Source organism: Oxyura jamaicensis (genome assembly GCF_011077185.1).
Source record: "Oxyura jamaicensis isolate SHBP4307 breed ruddy duck chromosome 5 unlocalized genomic scaffold, BPBGC_Ojam_1.0 oxy5_random_OJ106518, whole genome shotgun sequence".
In the NCBI taxonomy this organism is placed as follows: Eukaryota; Metazoa; Chordata; class Aves; order Anseriformes; family Anatidae; genus Oxyura; species Oxyura jamaicensis.
This window is the reverse complement of record NW_023303969.1, coordinates 42,426-63,505: the sequence shown is the minus strand read 5'-3', so window position 1 is coordinate 63,505 and position 21,080 is coordinate 42,426. Positions and strand designations below refer to the sequence as shown.

Genomic DNA, 21,080 nt, shown 5'->3' with positions numbered 1-21,080 from the left:
CACTAATTATGCCCCTTAATTATCCGAACGAGGGAAAGGGCCTGCAGTAAAACTCCGAAGGCTGCCAGGTATTAGATTACCCGGCGCTGGTCTATTTACAGCATCCCCTGCCGTATGATTCACACCAAACGACAGCTGGCTCTGCAGCTGCCCCGCGCATGTATTCGGCCGACACAGCTGCCGGCCGGCCGGGATTCCAGGAGCCGGCCCCGTCCTTCCCGAGGCACCGCAGGAGATATTTGTGTGACAACGCTGCTCCGAGCCGCCTCCTCGCGCTGCCCGGCGCTTGGGTTTACCGAAAATAAATTAGTCACGGGGTCTCTGCCCGTTTATTTATTTATTTTTAAACTGCTGCGGGAGCTGCGCGGCCAGAGGACTGGAAGAAAAAAAAAAAGCCACAAAGGTTTTGTCTGTGTGCACAGCCAGTTCTACAGGTGCTTTCAAAACGCACAAAATCATTGAAGCATTGTTTTAGTAAAGATGCTAAAACTCCGTTATAATACAGACTGCTAACTACAGCTCTTTCCTGCACCTCCATTAATTCCACACAGAATGAAAAAAATGCTTGTTTCTTCAAAGTGCTTTATCCCAGACAGCAAGTGCTCAGATTTAGGATTGCACAAAACAGAGCAATGGTTATTAAAAATATACTGTATCAGAAAAAGGATTACGCATATTCTTGATTTATTGCAACACACAGGACAGCAGAAGTAACAAGGTCATTTCACTTAAGTTAAAGGCTGATCAATCCCTAACAAGCAGCTCCACGCTGCCGTGAGATGGAATTTGAAAGAGAAGGCACAACAGCTGTAAACATCACCGCCACTGATGTATCTGACACATCAAAGTTGACATGGTTCAGTCACTGTCATCCATGCACAAGATTCCAATATGAACCTAAAAACAACTATGCAACAACTGTACAAACACGCTGCTATGCTGGACTCCAGTTACAGACACAGATAACGAGAACGAGCCCCCTGCTTTTAAGGCTGCATGACCTTAAATGCACAGCGTATCACTCAGGCGCAATTTCCAGATTTTTTGCATGCTATCAACCAGATGACAAAAGCCTCCAGAATTTAACACTCCAGCTCGCAGATGGGATTTGCAAGTAAGGGAGAGAGCTGGGTTAATCAAAAGGATTTGTCCTTCAGGGTTTTGGATGAGCCAACTCATCGTAAATATGAAAAAGAAAAATAACAGCAAGTAATACTACTGAAAGAACAACATAATGCCTGCACAGGGAATCCCCGCATTCCAAGCTAAGAAAAAAACAAAACCAAAACAATATTTTTAATCACCTCATGAAATCCTTGGTGAAAAACTGGAGTTCAGCAATTGATTTTAAGAGGGAGCCACCAAATAAAAGCCATATTTATGAATAATAAACACTATTTGTCGTGCTGCTAATTACTCCCTGCATCAGTGAATCTCAAATCGTGGTGCACGAACCCCCATTTAGAAACACTGAAGACTCCTAGCGATCCATGGAGAGCTGGCAGCTAGCGTGAGACTGGCTCCGCCTCTTGCTGCAAGCTACTTCGACAGGTGCCCACGTTCTTCATTATTATGAAGAGACTGGAGGCCCTTGAGAGCAGCTGGGAGTTTAAAAAAACCAACAAAAACAAAAATCCAAGAGCACACAACTGCTTCCACTGCCACCGCTACGCAAACTGAGTGCTCGGAAGTGCTGATCAGCAAAGACACCAGCTCTCCGCAGCAATATTCCTCCTCCACTTTGGTTTTCCCTACTTTGTACCTTGCACTTTGACTAAAGAAAGGTTTGCAGCGCAAGTTCTCCCACCTTGGAGAAGGAATATGTCCTGGGAGCGCCTGCAATACATAACCTGCCAGCAGCCCAAGACTTGCTTCTGCCTGCGCTCCCAGCTGGATGGCAGCCTGTGCGCCAGGGGTAGCAAGGCGCGCGCTCCGAGGCAGCGAGCCCTTCTGCAAGGCACGGCGTGTTATTAGCTCAGGCTCGGTGCCCTGCTCACACAGCGACTGCTTCCAGACAGCTCCGAGCGTGGGCAGAGAAAATGAGCGTCTGCCTGCAGAACACCGTGTGTACATCTCCTCTATCACACTTCTTCACTTTTGATCTGCCCTTAACTAAATCGCTGCTCTACCAGCACCTGCTGTGTTGCACAACTTTCCAAAGGAGTATTTCCAGGATGAAAGGTAAAGACTAAAATCCAAATGCGTGCTTCCATGGAAAAATTATTAGCACAAAAATCCCCCCAAAATGTATTACTGGGGACTGGAGTCTTATGTTTGGATTTGTTTCCTCCAAAACAGAAAGTTTCAAATTAACCTTGAGAAACAACCTTGTGCACTTACAGCCATGAAGTAGCTGGCACTTTTAACATATACAACACTAAACACTGAAAAAAGAGCTCGCTCTGCCTTGTTGCTGGCCTCCCTGAACACATTTAACCTTACACCGTCTTCAAAAAGAATCAGTCAGTACTTTTACTTCTTAGCCAAAGTTCTGTTGATAGCTTTCAGGTAGTCCAATACACAGCAAATATATCACAAAAGGGTTACCAAGACATCCAGTAATATTTTCATGATTTAGGAGTTGAGTTTTTAAATTAGACTTCTTAAACTAGAAGCACTGCTCCAGTAAAATGTACATATTCCCTTACATGAAAAGAAAACGCTACGCCATGTGAAAATTATCACGTCTTCATACTGAAGGTATGTCCCAGAACATGATGAGTAAAAGATTTTCAGCACGTGTTATTATATCACAGTACTGTATGAACACATTATGGCATAGGAATTATTATATATTGCCACTGCTATCGTGGATGGCATTTAAGGATATGATTTAGTATGAAAGTCTATGTAAACATACCTCTGGTGCAAGATACTCTGGAGTGCCACAGAAAGTCTTCATTGTTGCTCCATCCTTTATGCCTTCTTTACATAGTCCAAAGTCTGTAATTTTTATGTGTCCATCTTTATCCAGCATAAGATTTTCCAGCTGAGAAGTCCAAATGAAGCACAGTATTAGAAAAAACGTACACTGCTCCTGAGCAAGTCGATAAAAGACTCGAATTTCCAAAGATTACAGTTTTCAAACGTGTTCTCACTGGAGTCAGAACCATAGCAGCTGCCAAAGCATGCATGATGTAAATACACATTTATATCACTTTCCTTAATTCTTTAGGGAGCATTAAGTAACTAATTTGCAGTCCTTGGGTAACCGATCATATATACAGCAAGAACACAGAATGTAAACATTGTAATTATGCTTCTAAAGTATTATCATCAACAGAACACCAGATTCTTTGTGAGGAGGAATACTTATTACATTTTTTAAAAACTTCATCCCTGCTTTTACTCTAAGTGATTTTATCAAGCATTCTGTACCATTAAAGGATAGCAAGTGAGCAAAGTAACTAAGTGTAAGCTTAAAGAAGCATTTGCTAAAGAGATTTTTTTACATGAGCATCACTTTATCCATCTACTCAGCACTTTATATTCATACTTCTCCGCACCACTAATTTCTAACAAGGCCAGCTACGTATGAAACAAAGCACATTTTCCAAGGAATCATGGTTATATGGGATACAAAATCACAGCAGGAATTCCCAAGAACACTTTGAAGTAGGCTGAAAATATTACGTAGCATACTCCTACTAGTATCACCTTACCCTCCCCTGAAAGCACTTCTCAGAAAATAAGTTTTGTTGTTGCATTACCCTCAAGAACATCCCCAGTTTGCCTGCCCTAAGATTTCTTGTTTGTTTCTTTTCCCAATCTGGTCAACAAACAAACAAGCAACTTGAACTTGACTCAATTTTCTAACTGCAAGCAGGTACTACAAAGATAGTGCTGCACAGCCCACTGCAAGGAAGCACATCATACACAGCATATGTATTTCCATACATCTGATAAGACCCAATAATGAAAAGCCCAGGATTATTCTCCAGCATGTGAACAGCCAGCAACGTTTCTCTTGGAACACGATCAGTCAGGTAAAAACACAATCCATGCTGTTCAGTACCCCTTCGTATTCTCTGAAGCACTGCTAGAGTCCTGATAGATGTGCTATACAAGCGCCTAGACGATGGAAGTGTTTAGACATCCTGTAAAGCCAAGCCCAACAGCTGCAACAACTGTTATGTTGAAGTTCAGTCAGAAAAGGCTTTCTTACAGTTAAGGCTCATTTGCTTTTGTGATTAAGAAACAGAAAGCCCAAACCCCAAAAGCCTGTGAAGTTGTTTTTCTACATACCTTCAAATCTCTATAAACCACATTCTTCTCTGAATGCAGGTAATCCAATGCTGAAACAATCTCAGCTCCATAAAACCGAGCCCGGTCTTCAGAAAAGACACGCTCTCTTGACAGATGGAAAAACAACTACAAGAACAATAATTTGTTGCATTTAGATCGCATATGTTTCTGAGTTATGTATAACACTTCTCAAGCCATCCTGCTTAGAATCCAATGTTACCTAAGAGAAAACTCCTTCCCATCCACACTCAGCTGTGCTCCCAAATGTTTTAAAAAACATCATAAAGTAAACAACCAGGCAATTATAACTCATATTCACAGATGTACGCTGATCACTAGTTTGATTGCTACACGTTCTTGTACATATAGAAAATAAAACTTCCTTTTAATTGAACTACAATTAGATATTAAAACTAGCTTAATGCATGATTTAGAGAAATGTTGGTATTTCACCTTTTCCTTCTTAACACTTACTATCTTTCCTTCCGTGCTGTGTTTCTACCTCTCCAAAGTAACACGTGCTCGCAATATTCATTAAAAAGGGTTAAAAGCTGTCTGAAGAACAACTACAAAGCAACTTATTTTTCTGAACTACTAAATGTCAGACTACAATATGTTGCTGTTGTGCAAAATACAAACCTACACCCAAAACCTCTAAAAATGGAGTGAAGAAATTAGAGTCTTAATTCTTAATATTAGTTAAAACTGCAAACAGCTCTGTTTAACTAGGACAGCTTGGATGCACTAGAAATGGAGACACGGACCCCAGCTAAGTGATGCCAAGCAGAATTAGAAGCAGGACAGGAAAATCCTGAAGTATTAAACATTACTGCATTTCCCTTACCTCCCCTCCATTGGCATACTCCATCACAAAACACAAGCGATCATGTGTCTGAAAGGAATACTTTAAAGCCTGAAACAGATTTAAACAAAAACTCAGAAGATCGATCACACTGACAGTTATAAAAAAGAAACATTTTGAATTAATTTTCCAAAACACAGATATAAAATCTGTATTTTAGTGGACTTTTTGTTCTTGGCTGTCATATAATATTTGCATTTTCTTTTTGCAGCTGATCTACTGCCAGCTTATTTTGAGAAATATATTTAATACATTAAAACAATCCCTTGCAGAAGCTATTAGCAATGCCTACAATGCTGTGAAACAAAGTCCTGACCCATTACAATGGCACAAAACGTACTGACAGTGGCACTGAAGTATCCTCCCCAGGCCACAAACTCCTACCATCTGATCTCACAGACAGGAGGCCACAACCAAAAAAAAACAAAACCAAAAGCACAAGGTTTTGCCACACTGGCTGCAAGTCCACTTGTCTGAAACAAGGGAGCTTACAAGCACCAGGCCCCTGGTCTCTGCCCCGCTTACTGCGACGGCTCGCTGTTGACAGCCTGCCAGGGGATTGAGCAATGCTGTCAATATCCATTTGTGAGCAATTCACAAAACCAGACCAGACACAGGGTGTGATGGAGTGTCACAAGGTGCCTTTGTACAGCCCTGTCATGTGTATTCCTTCAGCAAGAGTAACACCAGCTTGTTTGCCATGGTCTTAAGTTTCTTGGTGATATCCCAGTCTGACAGCTGACTTAAGACAGCTCTTGGTTTGGGTATTTGCATTTATGAAAGCGTTAAGAAAATAGCATGCAGTATATCATTATCTTCATTATTAGGGAAAGCACTTTTAAAGCTGATGTGTTTTTGCAAAGAAAGGGACGATCAGGTTTTTGGTCTGTCAACAAACATTTACTGATTATACCCAATTCAACCAATATTTACTTCCAGAGGCCACACTTAAAAGGTCTAAATTCCAGTTAAACCCTCGTGTATCTGGAAAAAGGAAACCACCAGGACACTACACAGGTCTCTTAGGGGGCTGAAGCTGTTGGAAAGGATTCAGAACCAACTTGTAATGAACACTACAAACAAAATCTTGAGGTAGAACTTGGGTATCTGAAGTCAACCCACAGAGACTGCTGGTGCTGGAGGTCTAAACAGACTATGCTTTCATTTTACAGTTAGCCAATCTAAAGGGAGAGCACTGAAAGAGGCATGGTCTTACCATCCTCTGTTCTATCTCCCAGTGTGCTCCACCTCTATACTTCAGCAGATACTACCAGAGCTCTGATTCCCCAGTAAGCTGCTTCTGGCAACAGTAAAAGGAATTTGTAAAAAAGAATTAAAATTGCCATTTTTTTTTTTTCCCTTACTCTGCTGAACTTATTTATCACAAGGTCAAGGTCACCCTGATCTCTGCCTCGAAGAGAACACCAAGCATTTGGAGGCCAGGGAAAGCAAATACTTCTCTCAGGATTGCAAACCGTTACATGGGTGAGCTGTAAAACCAAACCACACCCTGAGACACTACAAGAAGTCTCTGATTTCAAGAGGTACTTAAGACCTGCTCTGCAAGAACGAGAGGACTCAGAAAAGCATTTTAATTTGTGCTTCCCAAAAATGGAAGCATGAAAATACACACTGAGTCCAAAACCACAGATCTCAGATGCATTATATAAATAACAAAAAATAAGGAAAGCCTTGGTTGTCACAATGTCAAGTTCCACTCAACAGCAGGAGAAATACGTACTGTTAGGAACGGATGCCGCGAGTTCTGCAAAACACGGTTTTCTGTCAGCGTGTGTGCTACTTCATCCTGAAACACAATCAGAAGGAAATCACCAAAGTGATTCCCCAGATTAGGGGATGCATTTCAAGCAATTATTTACAAGTGCTCAGAGCATCCTTGCTATTCCTTTCCAGAAGGCTGTACATATTTCCAAGTTTCCCATCCACTCACCTTTGCTACAATAACTTCCTTCTTCAGAATTTTCATGGCATAATACCGTCCGGTTGCTTTTTCTTTAACTAAAATGACCTTTCCAAAAGTGCCTTTTCCCAGTAGCTTAAGGTATTCAAATTCATTCATGGTCTGTTAATGACACAGATAAACAAAAAGTGAATTACATTAACTACCAACAAGTATATCAGACTAGAATTTCTCATTCATAGGAGAATACTATGCATTTTTAATTTTTAAACCCTTTTACTTAGTAGAATTCAAGAACAGAAATGATTCTGCCATAAAAATGAGTACCAGTACACTTCCCAAAAACAATCAATCAAACTATTTAGGGAAAACCATAAACCATCCACCAACAGAAAACTCATTCACATGACTCACTCAGTGTTCAATTGTGCTAATGCCATTCCGTGTATTATCATCACTCCACAGACATTTTGACCACTTTGTCAGTGCAGAGGTTCACTAAAAGTTGTATGTTGCTCTGAATCTAGGGACTGAATCCATACCCTTTTTCTGATGTTCCCCACCTCTCTAGGGGATCAACTTTCTTGTGGTTCAATGACTGGCACCAGAACCCACAGAGAAAACAACTGCTTCACGGATTAGCTACTCTCTCTTACTTGTTTTGCCATTAGGGAAAATGCTGGGGAAACTGGAATGTGCTGCAGGCCAAGGACAGTCAGTGTCTCTCTTACAGTACCAATGACCATTGCCAACATAGCAGTAATAGTACTTGAACAGCCAAAGGCTACTGCAGCCTCTGTTGGGGAAAACTTCCAAGATGCTCTCAATAGCAAACTTACTCCATATTCTTCCCTACAGCTGGCTGAGGAGACTTGCTGTTAATTGTTCAATACAGCTGATGTCAGGACCCCAATAATCACTTTGATTATCCTCACTAAAATGCCCAGGGAGAGTCAGTCACTGACTCGGAAGAATGTGCCTCGGAAATCTGACCAAGGAGGTGGTGGTTCTTGCATTTCTATTAGGAGCCACTCTGCAAGAGTAGTATCTGCTCGGTCAAGGACACAGAAGGCTAATGGCAGCTACAATTTACAGTGACACGTAAGTAGCCACCCACATCAGTCTAAAGCAAACAGCATGACACAAGGCTGGCAGGCATACTTAGCAATCACATAATGACTTAGTTTTTTAAAAATTTCATCAGTTTTCCCCAAACTGAAGCAAAATTATGAACGTAAATGGCAAAGATAATAGTGAGATAAGAACACAAAGAAATGCCTTTGGTATAATCCACAGACACAGCATTTGCATGGGAAAAGGTTCTATCAATTATTGAAAGAGTCAACGGGAATGCTTTGGAAAATGGAAAGCTAAATAGGAGGTGCTGAGAGGGTAGAACTAAAGGAAGGGAGGTTGAAGAGATTGAAAGGAGATACCTAAAAGGGCAGAGATCTATACTGGTACACATTCCTCTTACACAAGGCCATTCAGTCAATGCTGTGCACAATGCAAAAACCCAAGCTGCAGGAACGCTATGGACAGACACCCCAGTGGCTGTCTGGGATTAGGCCTAGGTCCTTAATCCAGAGCAACCTCAGGCCCTGGAAATTCACTTGTGCATCTTTGCACTGGCCTATGACAACACAGCAGACAGAAATAGAGGTTACACAGACTCAAGGTCCAGCAGGAAATATGATTTCATTGTCTGTACTGCAGGAAATTAAGCCAACTGCTTCCAGACCTGAGCTGGCCTTGGAAATCCTGCAGTGTATCTGAGTTGAGAACTCTGGTGGATGCAGCCAGGTTTTGACCCATACCTGCTCACATCAAACAACCTTTTCATCCAGAAACCACATCTACAACTGTGTAATTTTTAGGGAACAGAAAGGCCTTGATGGCTGCTTCTTGTCTACATTCAAGATCTAATATTTAGTGTTCTTCCTGCCACGTTCACTTACCACTTTGTGTTTTGGTTTTGTCATTGAAACCTCCATTTCTTCAGCACCTGAATTATCACTGGGAGAGCCAGATCTGAAATCCATCATCTCTTCCTCCTGTTTCTTGAGGCTGTCTGCTACAGTTTGGATGGCTTTCGTCCATTCTTCCCTGGCAAAATATAAGCAATGACATTTGTTACCTGTGTCTTCAGATTACTGTCTGCAATAGCAAGGGTCTCTGAGGAAAACAGAGCAACCAATGCTCTAAAATGAACCAACGCCACATAACGCTGCATTTTGTGCGTTTTCAAGCACTGCAAAAAATACATTTTAAGAGCACTTTTAGCCTACATCTTTATTAATCACACTAGAAACGAGACAACTGAAGTCCCCACGGTCCATATACAACATAAGGCTCTTCAGCAATTTCTAATACCCAGTCAGTCATCAGGTCAAGATGTGACCTACTGATACAGAGATTTACATAACAAATGCAGACTCGCCAAGACCAAAAAGCAAAAGGCTCCCATGCAGCACAAAGGAATTAAAGTTTTTCCATTCCTATGGTGCACTGGAAACACATTTATCTAACTGCTGGGGGCACTACTCCACCTCTTGACACACACATCCTAAATTTTAATGCCAAGGAATGTCCTAGGAGAAGTTTTTAAAGCCCGGGATACTTAGGTAATACATTTCTTACAGAGATGATGCCAGAACTACAGCAGTTCTTGTGTAAAGCTTAGCAGCACATCAGCAAAATCAGCAACATTTTATCTTAGCCATAGGTCTTGGTTGCAAGAAAGTTTCCACAGTGGTTTCAGCAATGGGTGCTCTCATACCGACCCCTTTGAATTCTATGCAGACCCCTTCCACTCCACTGAATTTGGGGAAATTTTACACCTTTGGAAACTATTGAAGTGAAAGTTCTTGGCCTTCATCTAACTTCACTGCAAATTTATTGAACATAAAACATGCAATTCAATGCCTTAAAGGTTTTTGGGAAGAGCTTTAAGGCATACAGGGGCCAAACAAATGTGGATTTACTGCATTTTACTGTCTGTAGCTCTGTGACTACAGCAGGAACACAAGCAGCCAAAGCTGAACAACTCCATGCACAATCTGCCAAATACTGAAGAGGCCATGCCATCCTAATCAATATCAAACTTTTCACTGGTTCTGTGAAATTATAAAGTGAAACATAAGCTTAAAGAAATAAAATCATATCCGAACATCTGAATTGCAGTTTGTGTTGGGTGGAAAAAGAGAAACATTCCACCAAGGAAGCAAAGTCCATGGGAAAAATTACCTGACACAGTATTCTAATAAAAGCTACACCAATTACACATAAGGTCTTTTATGTCCTGCGCAGTTTTTATTTTGGATTGTGCCTGGTTGAAGCAGTATTCATTTCTATATTACAAATACAGAAGATATCTAAGGAAGATTACCTCCATATTATCTCCAAAAGAGGAGAAAGACAGCTGTACAGAATTACCATGTTGGGGTTAAGGAAAAAACAAACCACCTATTCACTTTCTTCAGCTAACATTCACCTGTACCATCTGCTTCAAAAGGCTGGTCTTCGTACACTATCCAGTTCTGTCTTGGGACAGCAAGGTAATGCTAAATGTAGGAATCGTTTCCAAATGTTCTCCTGTGTTTCCATCAACATCACAAGCACATTCATTTATTTACTAGTCGTTTTTATTATTCAGAACCATTACAGAAAGCCAAGGGCTACCTCCACATCTGTTTCAAGATTTATTGCTGACTTGGTTGAGATCGTGGCCCTCCTGAAGTAGACAGATCTCTGATTTCTGGGATACCAGAATTTCACCCTCAGCTTTTACATCTCAACTGTGTACAACAGAGGTGACTAACGCTCCAAGCCCTGAAGTGTCACAAAGCTGACTTAATTGGCTAGGAGGGAACAAAACGAGACCGAAACACAATCCTCCCCCAAGTGGAAACTGTTATTCACTCATTTTAGGGTCACTGACTACAAAGCTACTAAATGAATCAAGGACCAGTTTATTTTTCTTTGCTTTAATTTGATTTCTCCTGCTTGTGAACACTGTAATAGAATCAAAAGCAATAAATAGGAACCGTCTAACTCAGTGCACACAAGCTGTAATAGAAAAAAGCAAAGAATATTAAGTAGAATTTGCTGATCTTAAAAACAAACATGCCAGTTTCATACATAGGGAGGACCAGGGTTTTAAAATACCCCTTCCCCTAGGGCAATGATACTGGAATAATTTACGTTCAGTTCCTGAAGAGCAAGTAAATATTTAAATACGCTGTAGTTGTAGAGTAGCTGTGCTGGAAAACTCTTCTCTCAGGAGGTAAGAGATCAATTCTCCAATGATGAGAGCACAGGATGCGTGCTCTTAGCTTTGTTTCCTAACAGCTGAAACAGAAATCTGCACCTGCAGCAGATAACTATCACCTTTATTATCTAATTTGCATAAAACATTAGCAATCAGCAGTGATACTACTGACTTTTTTCCTTTAAAAACAAGGTGTCTAAAAAGACTTTAAAAGGTCAGCATTTTGATCCAACTCAATTTTGCCTGAATCTCTTTCACTTGTGCTCACCCTTCCAGAAACTCCCAGGTCAGAAACCCTTTATTTCACATAGCAGAAAATTTCCAGTGAGAAATGAAGCCTAACTTTCCAGAAATAACTACCTGTGTGCTGGTACAGACACGCATCTGTGCTTTTTGGATACCCAAACCAACAACATTCATTTACAGATACCACTCAAAATCCACTCCCTGAGAAGTCAACCTTCCTTTAAGGTACCTTTTATACTGGAACATGCACTAAAACTGTGACACTCAAAAATTATTTGTCACTTTTCAGTCCTGACGTACATCACCTGGTAAGTAAGAGCTTGAGCAAAGGGCTTGCTATTAATGCTGAACACTTGCATCTGCTTTTGCGAGTAGTTTATGTATTAAATATGAATGAAACATACCGCTCCTCTGGAGTCTCCACATGAAATGTTCTTTCAATTACTGTGGTCCACTGGAGGCATCTAATGATAAATGTGTTTGGTTTAGGTCGTTCTGTCTTCATCAGCTGGCACTCTACCACAATCAAGGAAGAAAGAGTCATGGTACATAAGCAGGTTTAAATAATCATTTGTCTTTATTCTTATCTAGCAAACTGTTGCAATTAATCAGCCATAGAAATCTCTGTAAGTACTTCTTTAGGCGACGTGAAACAATTTACTGTGTTGATGAAACCAATAAATAGCTTAAGAGATAGTCATCTAAGCAGCACTGAAATCAAATTCTGCTTAGAAAGGGTCCACGTTTGGTCGGTCAGAGAGGTAAGTAGAAATGTGATGTGATGATACAGAAGCCGTTCAGACTCAGGTCTGATGCTCCAAAGGTCATCCAGAGCCGAACACATGGACAAAGTCAGCTGATAATGCGGTAATTACAGCCACTGAAATTAACGCTGAGCCTCTGCGTTCCCTCCCTTCGACTTTCCTGCCATAAAATCCCGTCCTCGGCTCTCAAGGAGTTGCTGGAGAGCGTATTTGGTCATTTTTCAGGGACCTGACGAAGATTAGACTCTGGCAGAAAGCATTTCCAGCCCTCAAACACTAGAGGGAACATCAAACTGCAGAGGCACGCCCCAAAAAGACCCCATCCCAAATGCCGCCAGGACAGCTGCCACTCAGATGCCGGATGGACACACAGCCAACAGTCCTCAGCCCTGCCAGTAAATGCCACCTAAAAACTCTGTGGAGACATGGCCATATTCAAAAATCTCACGTTCTTCATAAAAAGCACTCTCTCTCAAGAGGAGAGCATGAATTTTGTTTTTAGGAAAAAAGTATCACAGCTATTTTAAGCTTCATAGGATACAATGAGCACTTATCCTTCACGTCTCAGCCTGAACCAGGCAGCTGATTAAGGGTACACTAGCTGTAAAGCAACCAAAACAACACCCAAAGTCAACGAAGTGAGAACAGAAGCCAAACCATCACATTTCCCAGAAATACATTAATAGAAACTCCAATGCTAATTAAACAGCTCCTGCTAAAGCAAACTCAAAATAGTGAGTGGAGGAGGAAAAAAAAGGAGGAAGAACCCTTCTTCCATTAAACTCTCCTCCTTGCAGCTGCTGAGCCCACAACTTCACTGTTATTTGGCCTTCAAGTACCAAACCAACTTGCAACCAAAGAAGGCACCATGAAGACAAGGAGAAATGTCTGCTTGCTGCTAGAGCCATGAACATGCTCCTCATTTAGCAATATGAAGTCAAGGACAGAATCCGTCCGGAATAACAGCTGCATTAGTAAGGCTACACTGGTATCGTGAGGTTAATTTTATTATTGTGAAAATGTGGAGTGCTCAGTTTTAAATTCAAGCTCTTAATTAGCACCAAGATAAAATATTTACTGCCAGTGTTTTTGGGTGCTGTAGTTTTGGCAATATATTTCATGCCTCATTTGCTGCTGGAGTTATAAGCTTTACAATGAGTAACTTTGCATTTTTCATGACAAGAAAACCTAATTTTTCTTTAATAGCACGCTGAGGTTACACCGCATCCTACTAAAGCATCGCAATTAGATAAGAGAAAGTTTATTAATGAGTCATGAAAAGGTTTTAGTGTGATAAACAGCACTCCTTTATTCACCGAGATTAAAGAACCTCCACAATTCGAGGCGGCCGTGCCTTCGCAACGCTGCGTCCCAGCAGCCTCCATCCTCCTTTGCAGAACAGCAATTAATGCTGAGCACAACTGCAGGAGCTGGCACACACCAGTAAGCCCAGTTCTGAGAAATTTAACTCACGACATCTCATTCCTGCTTCAAGACCTGCCACCTTAGCCTAGCTACTCTTCCTTTTTTTTTTTTTTTTTTTTTTTTTTAATGTATCTCCCATTCTTGCCTGCCTGCCTAACATAATTAGATTAAGGCTGGGGCTGTCCTCTGTGAACCTGCACAATGCAGCCACAACAGACACCAAACGTGGCTGAAGACTCCCATATAGAAGAAAATGAGGCTATTTCTAACCTCGTGCAAACCCAGAACTGTTCGCCTTCACTTACCCAGAAGTACAACACTACGAAGAAATAAACGGAGAGGTTTTGTTTACTTTTTAAAGCAGCCTCTAGCTGCACATTTCGTACCTCAGAATAAATACTCTGAAGTAGCAGCATAGATATTCGAACCAACCATGAGCTCCAAACTTTAACCATTTAATTTCAGCAAAATAAACCACAGGAGGCATTTTCTGTCACGGAAGGGGACCAAATAAATATCACCGCTTTTCCCCTAAATCAGCACTGTCCATCGATATTTGTTAAGCTTGCTGATCCAGCAATCTTTAAGGCATACAGCAAGACAAATAATAGAGATTTGTCAGTTAATAACCACTATAATTCAAGTATGTCACATAGAAGTGTTTTGTTTAGTGAACAATATGCTGTCTAATTACCCTGCTCAATCATAACAGCACATACGAAGAAATACAGAAGGCTTTATTTTTAACTTGCCTTACCAAAGTGCTGTACCACTCAGGTTTCAAAAGTTTGAAGCTGCCACACGGCTGTATATGGGCAGAACCAGCTTTCATCAATGAAACAAAGAAGCAGAGGGTTTCTTCTTTCCTTTACAACTGACTCTGAACTCTCCTGAGGCTGGAAAGCTACCGCACCACCAAACTTGTCTCTTACCATCATGTACAGCAACATGCGGCACTACAGCAGGGTACAACAGACTTGGTATTACATTAAGTCTGATTCATGGCACGTTTGGGGGTATCGTTTGGGGCATAAAACCACTCACATGTCAGACACAGGCTGATGGTCACTTACCCACTTTGAAGACAGTTTTTCCTGTCAAACAGGCCAACATATGTATTCTCCTTTTGCAACACAGTAAGTACTATAAACAGCAGCCTGTTAAAAATGATTTAAATTGCTCTAAAGAACCTCTTGATTCTTTCCTGGCGTTTGGTCTTTTAAAGTAAGTAGGACAGAGAAATTGTTCCTAACGGGAATAGACACCAAGGCATTCAAATGTAAATTACCATTTTGTATTTGAAAGACACTTAGTATTATCCCAGTGACTTTCTAAAATGTCACAATATTTGCTTCCCCAGCACTTAAGCTAAAAGGCAGATTACTTGTGATGAAAGTGTCAAACTCTGCTCCCTATATAATGACATCACACTTCAAACCAATAATGTCAAGAATCCTTCCCATTCCTGCTTTGGTTTCTTTAAGGAAAGAGATGAAAAAAAAGGGCAATCAAGGAAAAAAAAGAATGATGAATAAATAAAACTTTGGAAAGTGGAGCAGGAATACCATGTTGGGGTGCTCCCTTTCTGCTAGCACCACTTAACAGATTACCTCCCAGACAGCTCAGCATGGCAAAAGCGAGGAGCTGGGAGCCCTGAGTTAGAGACCTAGACTAAGGCAGCCCGAATAACAGCAGACACAGAAAATCTGCCCGCTGATCTGGCCGTCCTGTGCCCTGCGATAAACGCCTGACTACAGACACGCAGCCCTGTCCCAAAAGGAGCGCTCATTGTTGAGCAATTATGTTTTCGGCTGTACAACAAAACCACCGCAGTCCGCCCTCCTTTTGGACAGGCAGAGAAATAATAATCCCTTCTTTCTAACAGGAACAGCCACTCTCTCCGCGTTGTTTTTCACTATATACCGCTCTTCTCAGCTATACGGTTTTAAGGGCTTATAACCTAATGGGCAGACATACACGATAATCTGAGATTACAATCAGTATGAAGGCTACTTATCCAAGAGATTTACAGCATGGGCTCTATCGGTTATTTATCTGCTGGTGTCTCTGGAGCATAACTAACTAGTTAGGTGCAGGCTTTTTTATTCCTTCTGTCTCAGCAGCGAAGTAAGGAACAGGAACACAAATATGACTCAAAAAAATCACAGTTAAGTGCCAGGCACCATCTTTGAGAAATTTGATAAAAATCACCCATAGGTAACTTCCAGGGAAAATAAACTCCTTAAAGTATCATTAAAATATAACCATATATACATGGCTATTTTTAACTGGAAATTAGGTGGAGAAAAAAGAATTAAAATGCAAGAGTCTCTCTTTACCATGGCGGTTCTGTAAACAGGTTTTCAAAGACATCTGATCAAAACTCTCTCAGATTGAAAGGACAGGGCTTAAGACAAAGAAGAGACTACTAAATGATTGTCAAACATATGAAAAAAATCCTATAAAAGGAAAGCACATTCTGTATTTATTGCTACTACTACTATTGCTATACCTGTTACGTGAAAAGACAGAACATCATCAGCAAATGTTACTGGCCTTCATTGTTTTTCTCCTGCACCGAATATTCCCTACCTCTCACGGATAGCATCTCACTTAATATGAATTTTACATTGCAAGTGAAAAGAGCCCCCTAGTAATGGGGAAAAAAAAAAAAAAAACTTTTACTTGCAAAACTAGAGAAAGCCTACTTTATTTTACAGCAGAAGAGGGTAAAAATTTTAATCAGAAACATGGGACCACTTCCAAAGAACAGACTGACAGACAGCCTGCCATCTCATTAAAAAAAAAAAATCCAGTTCACTAATTAACAAAAAAGTCAGAGCTATCATGGTCACTTAGAGAAAAAAAAAAAGGAAATGGGAGAATTTTTCCAAAACATTTAAGCTAAATCCCCTCCCACTTCCACTGGCAGAGCCTTCTGCAGGCACCCTCTGCAATGCGATGCTGCTCTGGCCTGAGCACTCCTCCAGAGCTCACTCCTCTTGTGCTAACTCGACAAGTTAACTCAAATGAAAGTACGAGGCAAGCAGATTCAAAGGGAAAAGTGGTGCTGCAAAACAAACCCAAGTGATACAAGCGTGGCGGGTACCTAGAAGGGAACCGCAGCACATCGGGTGCTACCAGCGCTGCGTGCCGGTGCCTATACTAAAAAATTAAATCCTGGTGAGGCAACAGCTGCTTCAGCGAGAGCAAAACCACAAGAATGACTTCTAGCAAGGAGGCCTTCCCCACAAGCATCGAGGCTTCCCAACCTGCTGCTGGCTCACCAGATAAGAAGCACTGCTAAGAGCATCCCTCCACCTCCCACCGTCCCCACACCCTCCCTTACGGGGGCTACACCTGATTGCATCGGCATGTGTCTCGTCTTTTTTTACAATGCTCTGATACCATGGAAACAAACGTGTTTATATATAAATGCCAAGACTGACAGGCTCAATTTGCCAAAAAAAGCAACATATCCCTGTTGTGAAAACCAATTTAAGTTAACTCTTTCTGAAAGCAACTTGGACATGGAGAAGGCAACCAACGCATCCTTTTTTATTCCTTAGCAGTGAGCTGCAGTAAATGATTATTGGAAGAAACACAGCAGCAAGAGAATGGAAGTGTCCTGCAAAAAAAGTGCGTTTGTTAAAAGCCTCTGGCTACAGACCAAGTGCCGAATTAATGTATGAACTAATAGCATTCTGCTGCCTTTCTTTACCTTCTTGATCTATATGGAGATACCAGTCTAAAAAGGCAAGTACTATGTCATTACTGAAGTGACAATACTAAGACAACTCTCTAAATGAGACAAAAATCCCCAAAGCACTCCTGGCATTCTGCACTGAAGCACCAGGCAATAGCACGCCCATTATTTTTTTCCCCACCATCAGTCAGAACAGGTACATGTCACTACCAGGGGAAAAATGAACATTTACATTAATTCCTGGCCTTGTCCAGCCCTCTCCCCTGTCCAAGTTGTTCTAAAATAAATCTGCTGAAAGGTCAACCACAAGGATGAACCCCGTGCATTTCAAGCTACCGGGTGACAAAAAGGGAAAGCCCTCTACCCTTCCCTCTGCCCAACTTCGCTTCCACTAGTCACCAGAAACAGATCACTGTTAATAACAGGTGCCACAATGATCTATTTTTAAGTGGTGGAACGAGACACAGGCAGATCATGAGACAGGAAAGATTAAGAACAGGAGAAAATAAAAGCTGGAAGTATACAGAGAACGGTTAAAAACATGAGTAAGAAAAGGAAATTATCCTCAGGTTCTTCTGTCACATCCTGTGCTGCGGCACCTGAGCAAATTCGGAAATGTTTGCGTAGGACAGAGTACAGAGGTTAGGAGATGATATTATTTCCAAACCCTTTTGTTGGCTCTAATAAAAGAAATAAGGTTTTATTTTCAAAATTAAGAAAAACTGAGCATGTTTTATTAAAACCGGTGCTTATTCCATGTTCTTTTATGCTAACAAACAAGTAACTTTGATCTATGTTAATGCCACTTGCACTCGGCTCTGGTGGCAGCACACAGGATGAAATACTTGGGCTGTGTCTACCTGCCAAGTACCACTCACTTGGGTTAATTTTCACTTTAAAGCAGCTTGCTGAATAACAGACATACAAACCGTTAACCAATAAACCTGTTTGATTCCAGAACCAGAGACAGTACATTAGTAGAAAACTGAAAAAAAGGCAGAGCATCAAACCTACATATCACATCCATTAGTAAGAAACATGGTTTTTTGTTGCTGTTTTTATTTTGTTTTTATCTGAGACACATTTAGTGTTTAGATATATTGGTCTGGGCAGATTTGAACATTACTGATGCAGATTCCCAGCGACTGCAAGACGACACCAACCCCCCACCTGGATGAGGGAGCGTGTAAAAAGCACTTACGAGCTACCGAGAAGTTATTTAGCGGTGATTCCCGCTGGTCAACATCCTGCGGCCGCTCCTTGTAGCCAATGAACGTGCCATCGTTCTTCAAAAGAAAGTACCGCGGCCTCCATGTTTTTATGTATTCTCCTGGAAAAAGAATGGGAAAAGGGAGAGATCGTCAGAAAACACCCCAAAATACTGACTCACCAATAAACATATTTTTAATATTGAAACTAACTCCTGACATAGCAGCAGCTCTAAGAACATTCAGTTCGTTCTGATACAAATGGTGGAAAAACACAGGCATTGAGTCAGATATTGTTAGCGATGCTAACCATAAGAATGGGACTTCATAAAAGGTAAACAGCTATGTTTTGTTCTCCTATCTATTCCTCATTCCATTCAAATTCTGCAACATCTGCCTTAAATGCATTTTAAATTTTTAAAAAAATCAGAGCAGATGTCCTATGTATTATTTTTGCTATTGTCATTTTTCATACTGACAAGTGGAGAAATTTTTTTCATTTACATTTTGCAGAGCAAGTATTTTAAACAACAATGGGTAATTTACTAATTAGTCAACTGCTTTATCAAACCAACAGTCACTTTTCGAACATAAGAAGATAATTCTCTGCTTAAGTTACATAACATCACTCACTCCTCTCACAACATCTCAAGCATGAAACATGAGACGACATAGCACAATGTGAAGGGGAAAACATGGGTTGATGGATAGCCACCATGAAGAAGAAAACAAACATCTATTCAGAAATATTCTCCACCTTGCTTTTTCAGAGAACACGTCCCTTGATCACACCATGCTACTGCTCAGCTGAGTAACACAGCGCAGGTACCGGTCGCATGATTATTGCGGCCATGCTTTAAATCTCCAGCAGTTTACACTTATTGGAGTTACTTGATTTGGCTTCAGGGATGGAAGACTGAGGTTCTACCTGCCTCTCTTCTGGGTGACTTTGTCAACGTGCCTCAGTTTCCCTTTCTGGTTATCTCCAGGTCTCTAGGTCCTGCAGTGACATTTCTGTTTGGCTGCTCAAATCAGGGTACCAGCCACACTTCAACTTCGCCCATCCCCACCAGCAACTGATTTAAAGAGAAGCAGCCACTGCAGAAACCACCCATGGCTGGGCAGCAGCTGTGCTCTCCTCCCTCCAGCATAGTTTGTTTGATCAACATCGGGAAGAGGGTGAGGGAGCAGGCTAGAAACCAAGCGTCTTTCGGGTCTGCAGAAGGAACAGGTCTGAACAACCCCCAGGACTGCGCTGGGAGGGCTGGTGCCCAGGGCCCACTGCCTCACCTTCCTCCAGCCCTTCAAATGACTGCCAAGAGGGAGAAGAAAAGGCTCCCAAGGTTTGCTGGCCACAGCAACCTTCTGCTGCTCATCCCATTCTCCCAAGTGCCGCTCACACCTCCTTTTCCTGCTGCTCGCGTTCCTCCCTCTGCAGGTAATTTCTCTCCAGGAGCTGTGTGCGCTGCCCCAGGAACTCCCCTGCAGCTGCTCTTCTCCCCGCAGACCTCCCCTCCTTCTGGGGTGCAGTTTCACCCTGCTTCATGCCAGCTGCGCATCTTCTCCCTTCAGCCTCACACTTGCGTCTCCAGCACATTGGATCGTCCACAGCCCCAGCATCCCCAGCTATTGCTTCCACCTGCCTAGCCCTTTGCTGGGCTTTTAACTTTCTACTCTAAAGCAAAAAACTAAGAGTTACTGAGTTACCCTTCAAATAACATCCATTTGCTCTGATAAAACAGAGCAGTGCAATGACACAGGCGAGAAAGATGAGAATAAAAGCAATGAGCCCAAACCCACACAGCCTTTCCTCTAGAGATGCCTGTTGCAGCTGCGTTATGCTGACCTAGAAGAACTTTACAGAAATGTCACCGTCACTTTCAGAATTTCAGGACTCACCTATAGCATGTCACGGCATTTATAAGCAAGGCAGTAAATGTAGAAGGTTTTGTTGTCGTCTTCATAATTCTGACCTTAATTAAAAGCCCAAAACTTTCTGGGATCAGCAGGAGATTATGAAGCCTTTCACATTTAAATTATCAGTCCAACTCAGCCCAGATCAGGGAGATTACTCCAATCTCATTACTATTACACCACAGATATAACTACAGGGATAAGAAAACCCACAGCGCTCAGCCCAGCGCTTACCGGGGAGGTTTGCCAGGTAGGCAGCTGTCGGGACTATCGGTCGGTTTGGAACGCGCTGCTGCATACCTGACACCTTGCCATTTTCTTCTCTTGCACAAAGCCAACCAGAAGAGCTAGGAGCCATCTTCCTTCCCTTCTCATACCTGCATTTACGACTAAATCCAGATGGATGGAAAAAACTGAAGAGGGGCAAGTTAGAGTCTCACCTAATCCATGCTACTTCTTCCCAATCAGTATTTACAGAGGAGATTTTCTTTTTTTGGTATTCTGAAAATACCTGATTGT

General features: G+C 41.6%; 1 protein-coding gene across 1 annotated transcript in view; it reads right to left on the bottom strand.

Moving 5' to 3' along the window:
* LOC118157413 (RAC-alpha serine/threonine-protein kinase) overlaps positions 1-21,080 on the bottom strand; it is a 72,606-nt gene that overhangs the window by 16,514 nt on the left and 35,012 nt on the right. The window contains exons 3-10 of the mRNA XM_035311723.1: positions 18,641-18,769; positions 11,949-12,060; positions 8,987-9,134; positions 7,059-7,190; positions 6,849-6,914; positions 5,090-5,158; positions 4,246-4,371; positions 2,861-2,989 (exon numbers count right to left, since the gene is read on the bottom strand). Of these exons, the coding sequence (XP_035167614.1) occupies positions 2,861-2,989; positions 4,246-4,371; positions 5,090-5,158; positions 6,849-6,914; positions 7,059-7,190; positions 8,987-9,134; positions 11,949-12,060; positions 18,641-18,769 (911 nt within the window). The remainder of the gene's footprint in view (positions 1-2,860; positions 2,990-4,245; positions 4,372-5,089; positions 5,159-6,848; positions 6,915-7,058; positions 7,191-8,986; positions 9,135-11,948; positions 12,061-18,640; positions 18,770-21,080) is intronic.